At 37.5% G+C, this 16276-nt stretch overlaps 2 protein-coding genes across 2 annotated transcripts in view; both read right to left on the bottom strand.

The window, feature by feature from the left end:
- The window catches only part of LOC139136401 (mannan-binding lectin serine protease 1-like), a 117004-nt gene that overhangs the window by 25932 nt on the left and 74796 nt on the right, over window positions 1–16276 (bottom strand). The window lies entirely within an intron of this gene.
- Window positions 2917–16276, bottom strand: part of LOC139137749 (clotting factor C-like) — an 83483-nt gene continuing 70123 nt past the window's right edge. Inside the window, exons 5-8 of the mRNA XM_070706014.1 lie at window positions 10624–10800; window positions 6459–6763; window positions 5732–6062; window positions 2917–4871 (exon numbers count right to left, since the gene is read on the bottom strand). Coding sequence (XP_070562115.1) covers window positions 4678–4871; window positions 5732–6062; window positions 6459–6763; window positions 10624–10800 — 1007 coding nt within the window. The 3' untranslated portion in view covers window positions 2917–4677. The remainder of the gene's footprint in view (window positions 4872–5731; window positions 6063–6458; window positions 6764–10623; window positions 10801–16276) is intronic.

The following is a 16276-nucleotide window of genomic DNA, read 5'->3' as shown; positions in this document are numbered from 1 at the left end:
TTTCGTTGATACATGTGCCTACTGTAGAATTTCTTCTTCGTTGAGCTTCAAAATTCTCGCGATGGTTATTTCCGGAAGTATGATCTCCACAACATTCCTCTGTCGGAGACAAATGATATAAGATTATCAAGATGAAATCATTGTATAATAAATTAGTAAGATGTCAACAAGATAAGCTGTTTACGTTACATTCTTCGGTGTAACACTGGACAAAATGCTTGATATACGTTTAGTATATTTACGTATATTGACGTGAAGACCCAGAGAAACATTAAATGACACAAGAGATACAGTGTGTCCAAAGGTCGTAGAATTCGTCTCAAGATTGACAACCCATTGTGATTTTAGTGACTCAGGATCGAAAAAAATGCGGTAACGCTACAGAAATATTATCATTTGCTTGCAGTATTTTTTGCTTATTTTCAGGTTTTCGGACGTGCACTCTCTGAAGTGAAAGGCCATATGTGAAAAAATACCATCTTTTCTTTGAAAAAAAATGCATGTTTTTACCCTTTATATCTGTATTAGAAATGCATTTCAATTATGCTATTATATGAGTCGTATTCTAATTACTGCCTTACTTACTTGGTTTACAGAATGTTTCCGTTCCGGACCAGGTGGCATTAGATTGACACATCCAGGTGTTCTGTCACACCAGCTTGTGAAAGGCGTTGTAGAAATAAAGTAACGTATCGAGGTACGTGAATTTATTGTTTGTAAAATTCCGTTTACCAATTGCTTCTGGTCGACCACAGTTGACACCTGTACGTGGGAAGATCATCAAATTATATCGGGCCAAATCTAAATATTTCAAAATAACATTGAACCATCTATATAGACTAAGGAGGGAAAGAGTCAGTAAGTTTACTTTTATGCTAATACGCGAATTTCGGAAATACTAGTCCTGCAGTCATACTAGGTAGCTTCAGTGCTTTTAAGATACTCAGTCTGCTTCTATCCGTAAGATGGTTCTGCTTCATAGTCTCAAGAAAGGCTGATTTGATCGAAAGGCAATCTAATGCACAGTTAAATTTGGAGAATACTTAGAAAGGACCATATGATGATCTATGCACTTCGCAAAAATATGCATATATCGGGACTGCACGGATGTTCGATGATGGATGACAAAGGTTTTACATCGACGCATTACATTCAGTAATACATACATGCGTACTTGGGCTATAACCTGAGCATCGTGGAGTTTTCCAAAACGAAGACACGTATGATCTTCCCTGGCGAAGTTGAAGTCCGAAGTCACTTAATGTGGAATGTACGTAATTTTGATATGGTTAGATGAACATTCGAAGGTCAACGTGCCCTCAGTCGCAGAGCCGTGGCCGTCACAGACGAAAGTAGCAGTTGCCATAGCCAAAGCCAGGACCAGCCGTTTTTCAGGAGTGAAGAAACTGCTGTGAAGTCACAAAATATTACTTGCGCTACTCGATTGACGCCATACTGTGGTGACTGCCACAGCCACAGGGCTACCTGAATAAAAATTAATGCTGTTTGTCGCCCTCTTATCGTTAGGTTTCGGATGAGACGGGGAAAATAACACAATTGCAAGTCAGCTGGAATATCGATTGCAAGTTAATCTTTTGGCTTGGCAAGAATAGCTCAAGAATCACTAGATGATCTGTTTGCATAACGTAACAAAATCGAAACAGTTTAGCTCACCGGTGTCAAAGAGTCAAACGTACTGGACCGTCTTGGCATGTACTCTTCCCCATGGTGTTCTGTTTTGGCAGGTAAGAAAAAGCGAACAGATAACAGCATTTTTCCAGACATAATCATTCTCAATGAAGATGAGGAGAACCAAACTGATGTCACCGATAATGCTTGTCAGCTAAGGTTTGCTAGGAATTTGCTTGAATAATACTAGCAGAATTACAGGTTTGTTTTACAATCAGTCTGGTAATTTGACATTAAACTTTAGCATTTCTATTGATAATTAAAAAAATGATTTTGTGGAAAAAAATGGGTTACAGTTTATTATAGATTTAAGTATGTATGGGCGAAAATTGAAAAGAGTTAGACACAGAGAGAACGAGTAAGAATTTATTAAAATGCAGCAAGAACCGTTGTGAAACTCATGCAAGTGATCCCACTAGTGGTACTGATTGGTTCAGAGTGCCTGCAGCATAATAAGAGGTCGCTAATCTGTCGGAATTAACGTTTATGTAGCCAACACCTGTATATCTACTGTACTTCTCTATACTGGACGGGTAAAATGAGGTTAAAGGTCAACCAATAATTGGGGAAAGCATTCTAGTCGCATACTGGTCAATACCAAACAAAACTCAAACTAATAAGACAATTGATTCTTCTAGGATGAGATATGCGCATTCACGCGAACTTGACCCATGAACGTTCCTGAACCGACACAAAAGAGCGAACTTTGCTATTCTACAACGTAAAGCGTTATATTTGTCAGACATTGATGTAAGGATGCACCGTTAGTAACGATTTGATCAATTGCATACATGACAAATCAATTTTTGGCAATCATGTAAGGACAACCACATGACAAAGTTCATTTTCAGTGCGTCCTGCTCTCTGCCCTAGTGCATGTGATCGTCTAGCTGGTTGTCCGTCTGTCTGCTAATCCGCTAATCAGTCTGTGGAAAAATGCTATGGAAAAACGCAACTCAAAAGCTAACGGCAAATATTACCAGTAAAGAGGGTGTGTTAATATCATTGTTTACAGATATAACTTGCAATAAAAGAAAAATTTGCATAATTATAATTTGTCATTCATGACTAATTAATTAAAGCATAGGAACCATAATTGTTCTAATCAATGTCTTTATTCATTAGCTCTAGGCCATCTGCCCAGCATACTTAACATAGTGAGTAAAAATATACTAAAATTGACAGGAAAATGATATTGATTATCATTTATCTCTTTTCTCACTTTCATAGAGTGAGATGTGAAAACGGCATTATATTTGAATCATCAGATGTCATCAAAATAAATATTCTCTCTGTTGGTGGAAAGAAATAATAACGAGGAATTCACTTTATCCTCAAGTTATCAAAAACGTACAAAGTAAAACAAAATGATATTCTTTTTCAACTTCATCTCTAATACATAGCAAACATACTCTTTCATTTGCATCATTTTTCAATTTTCTGTCAGTCTCAATACGTAAATAGTGAGAAAAACATCTCAACATAGACATGTGTACATTAATTTTCACGAGAGAAAGATACTTTTCCGGTGTGAGTGAACACTTAGGTTCTCGATAATAAGAAAGATTATAAAGGCTACAAATTTCACTGTACCAATTGTCATACAAATAAGTCTTTAAGTTCTCTACAAAAGAATATCTCTGCATAAAGTTCATGTGGAACATTACCTGCTTAGCAGTTATTTTTGATGTGGCCAGAATGCTAATATATCTTGGGACTTTGTATTTGAATCATTTGAAATTGCCTCTATTGTAGCTGACATTGACAGCTGACTACTCACTCTTCCTGAATGAATGTTACTAATAAAAGTATGCATGTAACAGTTAAAAAAGTAAAATTAAGTATTTAAGAAATTACAGTGATAACTTTCATTTAAACATAATATAATTTAATCTCTAAACATGTAATTAGTGAAATACATTAATGGCAAATTCGGCTTCGGCATAAAATATCTTTCATTAATAATGATGCTCGACCCAGATGGTAATTTGCCGCTTTGATATAACAGAAATTTATCGGTGACCCAAGTCATTTCTCTAAAGGATAACAAAGGAACAATTAAATGTCCGCCCTTTTGGCAACGTATGAATTTAATATTATAAATTTGAACACAGAGATCCTTTGACACATTGAAATAATAAACCACTGCATGATACCCTATAATACTTACAGTATTAGCATGGATTATTTTAGCTGAAGGTTGCATATGGAGATGAATGCAGTAAAAAATCCATTGCTTGTATTCAGCAAGCCTGGACTCGTGTGGACTCATGCTAACTCACGCGTATTATTCTGTTATACGGGCAACACTTATGTGTGAATGTAACTGCATTATTGACTTTTGATAAAGTGAATATACTGTGATGTTTCATGTGTGAGCCCTTTAGTGAACTTCTTGTTAGAAGTGTTGCCAGAATGTGTCTTCGACGGATTGAAAAACAAAACAAAACTGAGTATGTCAAAGTTGAGAGAACTGTTCAACTTCGGAACAAGTTTTTCTTTATCTGTGGTAACTTACTAGAGACAAATACATGATAATTAAAGCAATCCAAGTAGATGCCTCCAACAAATGGAAAGACTGCAAATGTGCTCCAATGAATTTGACTGTATAAGATATGATTGTTAAAACAAAACCAAGGAGAGACAAAAACAGTAAAATAACTGTTGTTGTCGTTTTATACTCTGTGTTATTACTACCATAACTGAAACTTTATATGGATACATTGTACATTGAATGACGAAATCACTAAACTGCTTTAGCTTGTAGAATCAACGAAGACAACCGGTCGACGAACGTGTGCTTGATTTTCTTACAGAGGAAATTAGTGTATTTCGTGTAGAAGTTTCCTCGACCTTGAACACCATCTCGAAGTGATATCACAAATACTTTTTTCAGAGCAACATAAAGATACGTCTGTAAAACTATTTAGAATAAAAGGAAAATAAAATCCTGAAGTCATCAGGGCTTTCGATCATGGATCTTTCATCTCATGGCTGTATATTCGTGATTTCCTGAATCCATGGCGTGAAGTTACTGACATTAACGTATACGCCATAGGAATCACGAACTCCGCACTGTTGACGTCCCCAAGAAACGATTCCGTACAAGTAATATCTTTGACTCCGTTCATCCTGAAGCATCAGTGGGCCGCCGCTGTCACCATTGCAGGCATCAATAAGCCCTGGAAATAACGGATAATGTTGTCGACAATGACGCACTCCGATTTTGTATCATTATAAATAAATAAAAATACCTTAAAAGTGCGTACTAATAAGCATTATGGAGACCATGCGTCAATTTACTACAAACAATTAAACGTAAGGCAAGGAAAGAGAGCGACAATGTATATTTGGTTATTTTGCATGTGGTTCATGGTCCCTCTCCGTTTCGATGTCCGTACATCAAGCCGCAAAAACAATAATGCCTGTTACTTATGCTGGTTGTAACAAAATCATAGTACTTGCATGGGTGATACGATTACGCAAAGAGACTTCGCCTATGCAGTATCGTCACCTTTCGCAGGAAAACGTTGAACAACACACGGTCAATTAAAACCGGATTTAAAAAAAATCACTATTTAAATGATTGAAAGTTACCGTTTGTATTATGAACGTTTATTTTATAATTTGCATTTGTGTATGATAAGTTGTGATGATGTGATGTCATAGTCATTTCATTCAATGGGTGTCCATAAGCGGACCTTATAGGACCACGAACACCGATCCATGTGACCGGTGCATATATATCGGACCTTGTAAAACAGAACTACCGAAACGGGACCGATGAGACATGTTAAAGAATACATAACGAAAGGTAATGTGTAACGATATTGCTTGATTCTTAAGGATCTCCTCCTACGGAGAAGGCGTTTAAATTACTTTTTGATCGTACATATAAACTCACTACTTTTTTTATTTTGAACCCTACTACCATGACAGTCGGTGAAAAAAATTAATAGCTCGCGTTAAGGTCTTTTAGAAAAGAAAGTTTACTTTCGATGTACGAATTTCGGAGATAATTTGCAGCATATAGGTAATTTACCTATTTGGTATCCGGCGCAGAACATGTTATCGGTTACCACATGTACATTAGAACGTTCACAAGCTTCAACACATGTTTGCTGACTCACTATCGGTAAGTAAGTCTCTTTTAACACGTCAGACGACGGCTTTCCATAAGTCTTCCCCCATCCTATGACCACTGCCAAATCATAATGGTCTATTACACTATTGTTTGCATCGTTAAGCGGAAGACACACAGGTCGTATGTACTTTGTAAATGCTACGGGAGTATCCAACTTCAAGAGTGCTATATCTGCGTCAAATGTTCTGGGATCGTTGTGCGGGGAAGGGATGATCTCCACAACATTCCTCTGTCAAATACAAATGACATGAATTATCAAGATGAAATAAATTAAGAAGATGTCAAAGGATATGCTATTAAGGTGACCTTATCCGATGTAACTGCGTAATATTATAGTTGGTATGAAACATGTTATTGAGAAAGTTTTCCGAACGAAAGTGTATGGAATTCAGCGTGGATGTATTTGGAAGCAAGGTGAGAAATTTGAAAAGGGATCATTTCGCAACTATTTCACACAATTTATTTATTGCAAAGGACGTCTGCGCTTTTGACGTCGAATATGTAACACAGAAATCTATAGATACACTTTTGAAAAGATGTCTTTGTTGTACAATACTTAACATTGTGTCATGCAATCGTACAAATTGCAAAAAATTTGAACACTATAACACCAGGGTTGACCTACGTATTGTACATATTCCCGCGGACGTGAACGTCTGTGAAGACCCAGAGTAACATTAAATGAGGCAAAAGGAAGAGTGTGTCCAAAGGTCGTAGAATTTGCCTTTAGATTGACCACACAGTGTGCTGCTGTTACAACCCATTCTTTGTTTAGTAGAGATCCACCGCAGAATTTATTCTTGATGCCATTGTTTGGAGAGTGAATTGACAAGAAAGCCATCCATGGCCATGAACCTCGTAGGGCACTATGTCCACCGAATATGCGATAAGCAGATCTCGATCTTGGCGTTACGGTAGGTGTCCCACAGACTGAAAAAAGATCGTCAAATGTTATAAAACTTGCCTTCCCTAGGCCTGGTTTTCTTAAACATCAGCTAATAAATAAACCTGTATGCCCTTTCCCGCAAAGGGCTGCCATACCTGTGATAACTGTATGCATAAGAGTAAAATTTTCAATTTTCGAAAAACTAATAGGGTGAAAATTTTTATTACACAAAGACCTTTAAAACAAATCCTCATAAGTGTTAGGCCAGAAAAAATTATAAAAGTTTGAGTGTGAATATCTGTCCCTGAGGCGCATTCTACTAAATCTTATCAATACGATGTTAGGAATCATTTAGCTGATGTGTTAACTTTTTTTATGGGAAAATTATTGAAGGGCTCCGTTAAACAGATATCGCACCGGATGATGACCTCAATTTTTTTCCAGCTTAACATTCAATCTCTTGGGCAAAAGACTGGGATTGAAAGCGATATTTCAAGGGATGTGATACGGTATGAAATAACTTGCACTCGAAAAAAGCTGGTCGCTTTTCCTCAATCCGAAATCAATATTAAAACGGACTGACAATGTTCAATCTTAATAGATGTTATGAGGGTTCATTATTTTAGTCTTTCAGTATTTGTTGACTATTTCTATATCTTCGGAAAAGAGACACATGAATTGAAAGGCCGTATACGAATTACAAAAACCGACCTTGCATATTATTTGCTTTCACTTTCAATATCTCAAAATACCGGTGTCAAACGTACAAAACGCGCATATACGGGCCATATTCTGAATACTGCTTTACTTACCTGGTACACAATGAGGATTTATTCCGCACCAGGTGGCATTAGCCTTACACATGCACACATTTTGTCCTAGCAGATTGTACAAGGCATTGCAGTAATAAATTATTGTTTTGGTATGTGAAGAAATCATTTGTAAAGTTACCATTATCAATTTCTACTGGGCGACCGCAGTCAACACCCGATGAAAGGCTAGGCTGATTAAATTGAAAAGAAATCTATGCCATGGGGTTTCCTTTGAAGATTATCTCCAAATGATTGGTCTTTGGTTTTGTGGCTGGCTCAAAAGTGAAATTGTTATATTGCTTATGCTTCTCGATTGTTGCGTTAATGAGGTTACTAACATTTTGTACGTAAATTAAAAATATTTTCTCGCTGTTCGCGTAGGGATGTATATTCGGTGAAGTGTACATGTGAACAATTAATACACGTGAATACTTGAACAGTCAATTGAGATTATGCTTTACTCCTTCGATGTCGCGACATTGAACAAGAAAAAGAGTGACAGTTTCTATAAAGCATGTTGTTCCTCTTTATAAATTTCGCACACCCGTTTGTGGTTATTGAATTAACTTATCATGTTCATTGAAGATTCGTTGTTTCCATAAAGCACAGCTCTATGATAAAATTTATATTGTTTGCCTTGGCTTCGAATACCGAACTGACTGTAAATGGTACAAAGCTGAACGAAGAAAAATATCAGGCGAACAATATACTTATCACGTGCACAAGCCAATTATTTGTTATTATTTGCAGAATACGGGAAATTCCATGACTATTCCGCGTTCAAAAGTTTGAACTACTTTAGGAATGATATCAATACGCCGTGGGCAAGTTGTCAATCATTCCTAGTCGTCCGTCGCGTGTGCGAGGAAATATCTCGTTCGTGTACGCATAGGCGAGTGGCAGACTCAGCTATTTTTCATACTTAATTTACCAACTTTACATACAGCCACACCATACATCATTTGAAAACTTATTATCACTACTTCAAGAAAATTGACGATGTGGAGCTGCCAATTCGGGCATACCCCCCTTTTTTCATAATTCACACGGGTACAAAATTTTCTTAAATAGGATATAAAATTTGAAAATTCATTGTTAACTACTCGAAATACACTTTTTAACTATCGACTGATATATCAAATGTAAGGTTTTTGCATTTACAAAACAAAATGGACATCCAAAATATATTTCACTGAAGTATTTTCATATTTATATTGAAATAAATATTGTCCCCTTTTGAATAATAATATTTAAAAAAAAATCAACAAATAACGCCACATCATACAGCTGCATCATACATCATTTGAAAGCTCATTATCTCTACTTTAAGAAAATTGACAAAATTGAGCTGTCGAGTACGGTCGTAGCTCCTAATTTGTATAATTCTCACAGGTAACCAATATGCATTAATGCGATATAAAATTAGAAATTATCGTTAACTACTCTCAACACACTTTTAAACTATCGACTGATATATCAAATGAAAGGTATTTGCATGTAGAATACAAAATGGATATCCAAAGAGATATTTAAATGATTTTCTCGAATTTTTTTCATATTAATATTGAAAAATGTATTTTCCAATTTCGAATTACGATATTTTAGAGGACGCAAAATGGACCATTGGCTAGAGCACCGGACGCATGATCACAGGATGGTGAGTTTCAGCCCCGGCATGGCTATGGTGTTGTGTCCTTGAGCAAGGCACTTTATTCCTCATTGCTTCTCCCTACCTAGAAGTGATGGGTACCTGGTAGGACAGTGGTTGTAATGTGCGGGTTTAGCTCTGCTGCGCTTATTAGCTGCCCATGTGAGCTTTTGTTTGCTCCCCAGGGAGTTAAGTGGTATCATATTAGGTCCGATAACCAGGGGTAGTAATAATTGTAAGGCGCTTTGAGCACATGTACCTGTGGATATGTTCGCTACCTAAGATCCATTATTGTTATTATTATTATTATTATTTTAATAATTTTAACAGATAGAGGCATATCATAGTGCCACATCATACGTAATTTAAAAGCCTATTTCCTCTCTTTCACGAAATTTGACGATTTGCCGCCGTTAAATATAGGGCTGTAATTCTTTAATTTGCATAACTCACATGGGTACCTAATTCGTATGAATCAGATATGAAATTACAAAAACCCATTGTTAAGTTCTATGGCTTTGGATGCCTGGACACAGCACTTACCCCCTTATTATAATGGAAACCAAGGTTATCGCATGAAAGTACCCTGAACGTAAAAAGTTCAGGCTGCGGTAGGGGTCTAACGAGTACGGACCCCAAAAACAAAACGCAGGGACTCAAAATTTGCCAAGTGGATAAATAACGGCCGCCATGTTGTGTATTAACATTGACGAACATGTCGGAAATCGACGCAATAAAAAGTCTGACGCACCAAAATTGATGAAATAGGTGCGTTGTGTTAACGTAGAACGACCAGAGTATAAGACCTGGTAGAGACGACAGAATTAGCTTGTGTCTGTGATAATGTTAATTACCTGACAATAATCACCTTAATTCATTTTATGCAATGCAAAGACCATCTACACACTCGTAAAAACTTACTTTGAAGATTGCTGCATCGACATAATATTTTCGTCAAAGTTAAGTTCGGCTTCAGGGCAAACGAATATAAGGATTTTTTGAAATACAGTCGAGGTATAAAGGAAGGCACAGCCACATACAACGTCCATAAATCTTATCAATACTATGTTCTGATTGAAATTCCTGACAAAAGGAACACAGCAATATTTTCGGTCGTAGAGCTAAGGTTGAATTCAATATTTCAAAAAGTTAAATACGGTACGGATGACAGGGACTCGAAAATCGCTGGTCGCTTTTCCTCACTCTATATCATGTAAACAAACTAACAATATTTAATCCAAATAGATGTTGTTATGGAAACTTATTTTAGTGTTTAAGAATTTGTTGCCTATTTTCATAGAGGCATGGGAATTAAGAGGTCGTATATGAATTACCAAACCGATCTTGTATATTTATTTTTCACCTTTGATAAGTCAAGATACTGATAAAAACGTTCCTAACACACATATTATACGAGCCATATTCTGAATACAGTTTCACTCACCTGGTTCACAATGTGGTTTTGTTCCGGACCAGGTGGCATCAGCTTGGCACATGCGCTCATTGTTTCCAAGCAGCTTGTGGAAGGCGTTGCAGGAATAAACTATTGTATTTGGGTATGTGAAGTTATCATTTGTAAAGTTACCATTATCAATATCTTCTGGTCGACCGCAGTCAACACCTGTTCGTAATAAGATAATCATAGTTAATGAAAGTTGAAAATCGAGAGTGAATGTTGAAAACGTTTGTATAAACTAATGAGGGACGGGGTTAATGTTTTAGTGAACAAAGATAGTTTAACGCTGAGTAGAGAGTTTTAGAAATAGATATACTACACACAATAACTTATCAACTGCAATCAAATACTAAGTTCTCTCGCTAAGTTTTCTTCTTGAGAAGAAATCTAGTAGTTGGGTCCTTTTGAAGATTATCTCGAAATTATTGCTGGTTGGTTTTGTGGCTGGCATTAGAATGAAAGGCGAAATCATAAAAAATTAAGTCGACAAATAAATGCTATATTGCTTGTGCTCCTTGAATGCTACGTTGTTTATGTAACAATCATGTGATGCCTAATTTAACATGTTTTCTCGCTTTTCGTGTAGGGATGGATATTCGGTGAAGTGTGATAATTAATACACGGGTATTTACTTAAACATTCTATTGCGATTCAATTATGCTTTGCTCCTCCGATGTCGCGACATTGAAGCACAGACAAACATAGACAGGCTCGCAACGGGTATTGTTTAAGGCGTGAAGCGGTTAACGTAACCCATCCATGTTAGCCTCGCCTCAGGTTGCTCTCGCCTCTCTTTTCCGAAGAGTGCCGACCATGCATCCTTCGGTAATTTTCGGATTTTCGCCAATTGTTAAGCGAAAGTATATTCGGCAAAGTTTGTGTTGTTGTTGTCGTGTGGTGCCGAGCGGAATTGACGTGCTGGCGAAAACGGGAGTGTTTTGAGCTTCAGGAAACTGATTTCTACTGTTTTAAAAATTCCTCTCATAATTTGATGAATATATAATGAGTTTGTTTGAACCAAATTTGAAAGTGTTTTATCGATACTGTCTGGTTTTACTCAATGGTTTACGGTCAGTCATACCGTCTTTTACACGTGCATCAAGGAAGGACATAGTTATGAAACTGCTGGCGTGATATATTTTGATTGGCGTGAAGCACTGTTTCTGGCCTGAGAGCTTACAAAGTAACTATGGTTGCTACGCGACGAGCAGTACGATGCCATCTCGTCGTATTCGTCGCATAATGTCGTGCAATTATCAACAACAAACAAAGCCTCGAAAAGTTTAACACCTTTGAAGCTCATTTTAATATGAAAAGCCAAAAGTCTAACGAGACGACCATGGAACAAAAGGCATGCGCGTTTCCAGTCTGTCTATATTTGTCTGTGATTGAAGTCACAACAATAAAAGAGTGGCAGTTTCTTTACAGCATGTTGCTCCTCAGCATACATTTCGCACACCTGTTTGTGGTCGAGTTAGCTTATCACATTGCTTCCTAAACTTAGTTCAATGTACATCGTTCATTGAAGATTCGTCGTTTCCATAAAGCACTGCTCTAAGATAAGATTTATGTTGTTTGACCTGGCTTCGAATACCGAACTGTAATTGCTACAGAGGTTTTTAAGCTCTGCCAATCGCAAATGAGAATGGCGTCTGTAAGAGTTAATTTGAATTAACCATGTATAATGAGATTGGATCTGGGAATCACTACAGTGCAGCACAATGTCATTTTTGAATGCACTAAACAGGTCGGTCGTACTCGCTTGACTTTAATATTTAACGCTGATGCTGCTGGCAATTATTTGCATCTTAATCATTTTATATAAAACTTTCATCCTTACCGTGACTGTCATTTTGCTTGTTTTTTTGCGGAAAAAAATTTTAATGCTTGATGTTGTACAATAAAGCATTGCATTTTATTAAGTGTCACAATAAGATATTATTCCTTAAAGGGCCATTATTTGTAACTTTTGACCACTTTCTACCTCGGAAAATTCCATGTTGGAGGCTCATATTTGTTGCAAAATGTTGTTTTACGAAGAAACAAACATGATTAGTGATGTTATAGCCACATAAAACTGCTAATTTTTGTTCAAACGTGTTGCCCTTCCGAGCGTGTTTGTTGACGTCTGGCATGCTCAGCGTGCTGGGGAGAACGTAGATATGGTGACGCCGCGATCACGCGAGATGTACAAGTTCACGTTAATTGCGGGATCAAAACAACATTGCGTCGTGGATCGCCAGACATCTGGCTACGCAACGTGCTCGGACAATGGACTACGATGTAAGTACCGGGCATAAGTAATGAATATTTATTTTGAAATTGCTGTAAATGGCTCGCGCAGGTGCAGAAGAATGCCAACGTTGCAATTCGCGTGTCAACAGAGTTTGCTTTTCTGTCCGGACAAAAATTGAAATTTTCGTTGTAAAATCACATGTTATTTAGTTGTAGGGCTCGTAATGTTTCCGAATAATATGCGATTCGCTGTTATTTGACAGGCTATTCAACATGAGCCAGTGATCATTTCAATCAAAACTAACGGAAAAATCGCCAGAAGATACAGCTAATGGAACTTTAATTTTTTTCTTAGTTCAGAAAAGAAAATGAGAATGAGGTAATGACCGTGTCACCATGAGTGATGTCAAGATTATTACACCACGAGTATTTTCAAAGTTGATTAAAGAAAAATATCAAGCAAATAATACACCTATCATATGCACAAGCAGATTATTCGTCATAATTTGCAGAATACGAATTGTCCAAACGATTCCGCGTTTAAAATTCTAAACTACTTTAGAAATAATGTCAGTACGCCATGGGCGACTTGTCAATCATTTACAGTTATCCGTCGCGTGCACGAGGAAATGCGACGCTCACGGTCGTGTACGCAGCAGCTGACGCAGAATGCCAATGATTTATCGGTCTACACTACCTTCTGCAAAGTTATACAGTCACAATTTCAAAGATAGCATAGGCTTAGAAATTCAATCAGACGAAGTTACACTACTTTTCGAGAACAAAAACCGATTATACGGCGCAAAAATGTAACGTCGGTCGTTGCATTGCTTTCGTAACAGACAGTAATGCAACCAGCTCAGAGTCCGTCTAGAAATTATCCATTTGATTTCTACAGCAGGCATTACACTCTTGTGATTACCTTCGGATGATTATTGTCACAGTTTATGAAAATATTGATGTCACTGAATGGCTTTTGGAGGCCTGGACACAGCACATATCCCTCTCATTGGGGTGGAAACCAAGTCCACCGCATGAAAGTACTCTTTACGTCAAAATTTCAGGCTGCGGAGGGGGTCTATACGAATACGAACCCCAAAAACAAAAAAGGAGGAACTTAATATTTGCCAAGTGGATGTATTTTGTAAGACTCTAATCATTATCAATAATTTTTTACGACATTGTCACGTCACACACATTTTAATTGTAGGATAAAAACCGGCCGCCATGTTATTTGTTTACATTGATGAGCACATCGAAGATCGTCGTAAAAGGTCCGACGCACCAAATTGATGAAATAGACGCGGTTGTCGTGACGTAGAGTGACCAGAAAATTACAATTCTAGTATTTTTGTTCCGATGCGACAGACTTGGCTTGTGCATGTGACAATGCAAATTATCTCTTGCGAGCACGTACTCTCCTGATAATAATCACCCTCATTCATTTTATGTAATGAAAAGACATGTACACACTCGTGAAAATGTTGTATCTTCCAAAATCTGCTTCTAAAACCTTGATCAGCTTGAGACCCAGGCAGTTACACTTTAAGAAATCATCTCATAGACGTGTTGCGATACAAATTTCGTGGTTTCAACCAAAATCAGTGATGTTCTGTATAAAGAATTGTCGAGGTCAACATTTCATATGATCTACTACATTTATACCAATTTGCAAAATTCAAAGACCGTAAATTCATATCGTTGGAGTTATGCTACTGTCTTCATATTTTATGTCGAATAAAGAAAAACAAAAAATGTTATCAACCAGATAGCCAGTGGCCAATTTGAGCTAAAAGCCAAATAAGGTCACAGTGTTTTACCACAAGCTAAGGTGTTCGGTATATCTAACAATATTTTTATCAGTATTTTAGTAAGCTTCACGTCAAACGTCATGAAATGACTAGAATAAAGCTTTTAAACACAAGGTTTGTGTCTGTAACGGATATTTCATTTGTCAACAAAATGCTGACAATACATGCAGTGTCGTAGCTGAAAAAATGAAGAAAATATCCAGCATTCCAACTTTTCCCCACACAGAAACTGTACAGGTTGGACCAGTCACACATATCTTACTCCTACTAGTCTCAATGGTTATCTCGTAAATACACCTATCGCATGCCTTTAGCACTTTTTCCAGATTCTTGAACCTAATTTGTCAAAATTGGCTGTTCTGGCCATCTTGATCACCCCTTTAAAATGGCTTTGGTAGGTGACTTGGAAAGCAACATTGTAATTAAAGGTCGTATTAGCAGTTTAGCGAAATACAGGAAAGTAAAACACATTGCAAGTAAAATAAGGGAACGCGGCTGCACACATCAGTTATTATGTTGGGAGTCATGTGGTTTACTGTATTTTGATATATGGTCAGATTGCGTAATTGTTTAGTGTCAATTTAAGTAGTACTCTATATTCATGCTGTGCACTGTGTTGTGTGTAGGCTCTCTGATGTTAGAAATTAGCCATGGCGTGACGAAGCCGGGTCGGTTAGGCCTAGTCCGAGACACTGTGATCCTTTTGACGCTTTCCTTTCGGAAACCTGAGTAGCTAAATTCATTTATCAGTCGCTTGAATTTATGTGTTTCATTTGGTACTTGTTTGATTACTTTGCTCTTCTAACAGTGTTGTTAGAATGTGTTTTGATTTGTTGAAGCTTTGTTGAAGACGCTGTTACCGCGTCGTTGCTCCAGGGTCTGCAAATTTTGCTTTGACAAAAATCTACATGTAAATAGAAGAAGGGGCCTCGAAGGCTACTCTAGCGTCTGCACGCACGCTACTCCGCTATGCATGGCAGGGCTATGATACGGCTACGGCTTAGTCATAGTCGAGCCTCTTGACTCATACAGGCCGTAGGGCTAATAGCTGACCCTCTCGGGTCGGTTGATACGGTTACAGAAATTGTTTTAACTAATACTAGAAGTTACCTCCGTGATTTTATTTTTCGGCCACGTTTTAATTTATCGTCTATAGATGTAAAAGCGTTCTCTTCCACCTGCTTTGTCGCTCGCTACGACCATGGGGCCAGGAGCAGAGCTAGTACCTCCATGCTATACGGCAAGGATTGTGGAATACCTTGGTCATTACATGCTCACTTTGTTTCGAATGTCGTTAGTTTTCCATAGTTTTCCCTATATGATGAACATTGGTGTTGTATTTTAAGGGTATTTCGCGAAAGCAACAAATCTGTCTTCATTTATTCGGAATCGTAAATGTCTTACGAGAGTAATCTTAATTCATTGCCCACATGTGGGAGTTGTCAACAAGATGTAATAGCCATTCCCCAGGTTTTCAATAGGTATGGGTGTATGCATAAACAAGAAAAGTAAACTGATGAATTTGATAGACGTGGTGGGTATGGCCGATTGGCCCCGAATAGGGCATAAACACCACGTCTAAATCTGTGTGGGGA

Source organism: Ptychodera flava, chromosome 7 (genome assembly GCF_041260155.1).
Source record: "Ptychodera flava strain L36383 chromosome 7, AS_Pfla_20210202, whole genome shotgun sequence".
NCBI classification, from domain to species: Eukaryota; Metazoa; Hemichordata; class Enteropneusta; family Ptychoderidae; genus Ptychodera; species Ptychodera flava.
This window is presented reverse-complemented; position numbering and strand designations above follow the sequence as displayed.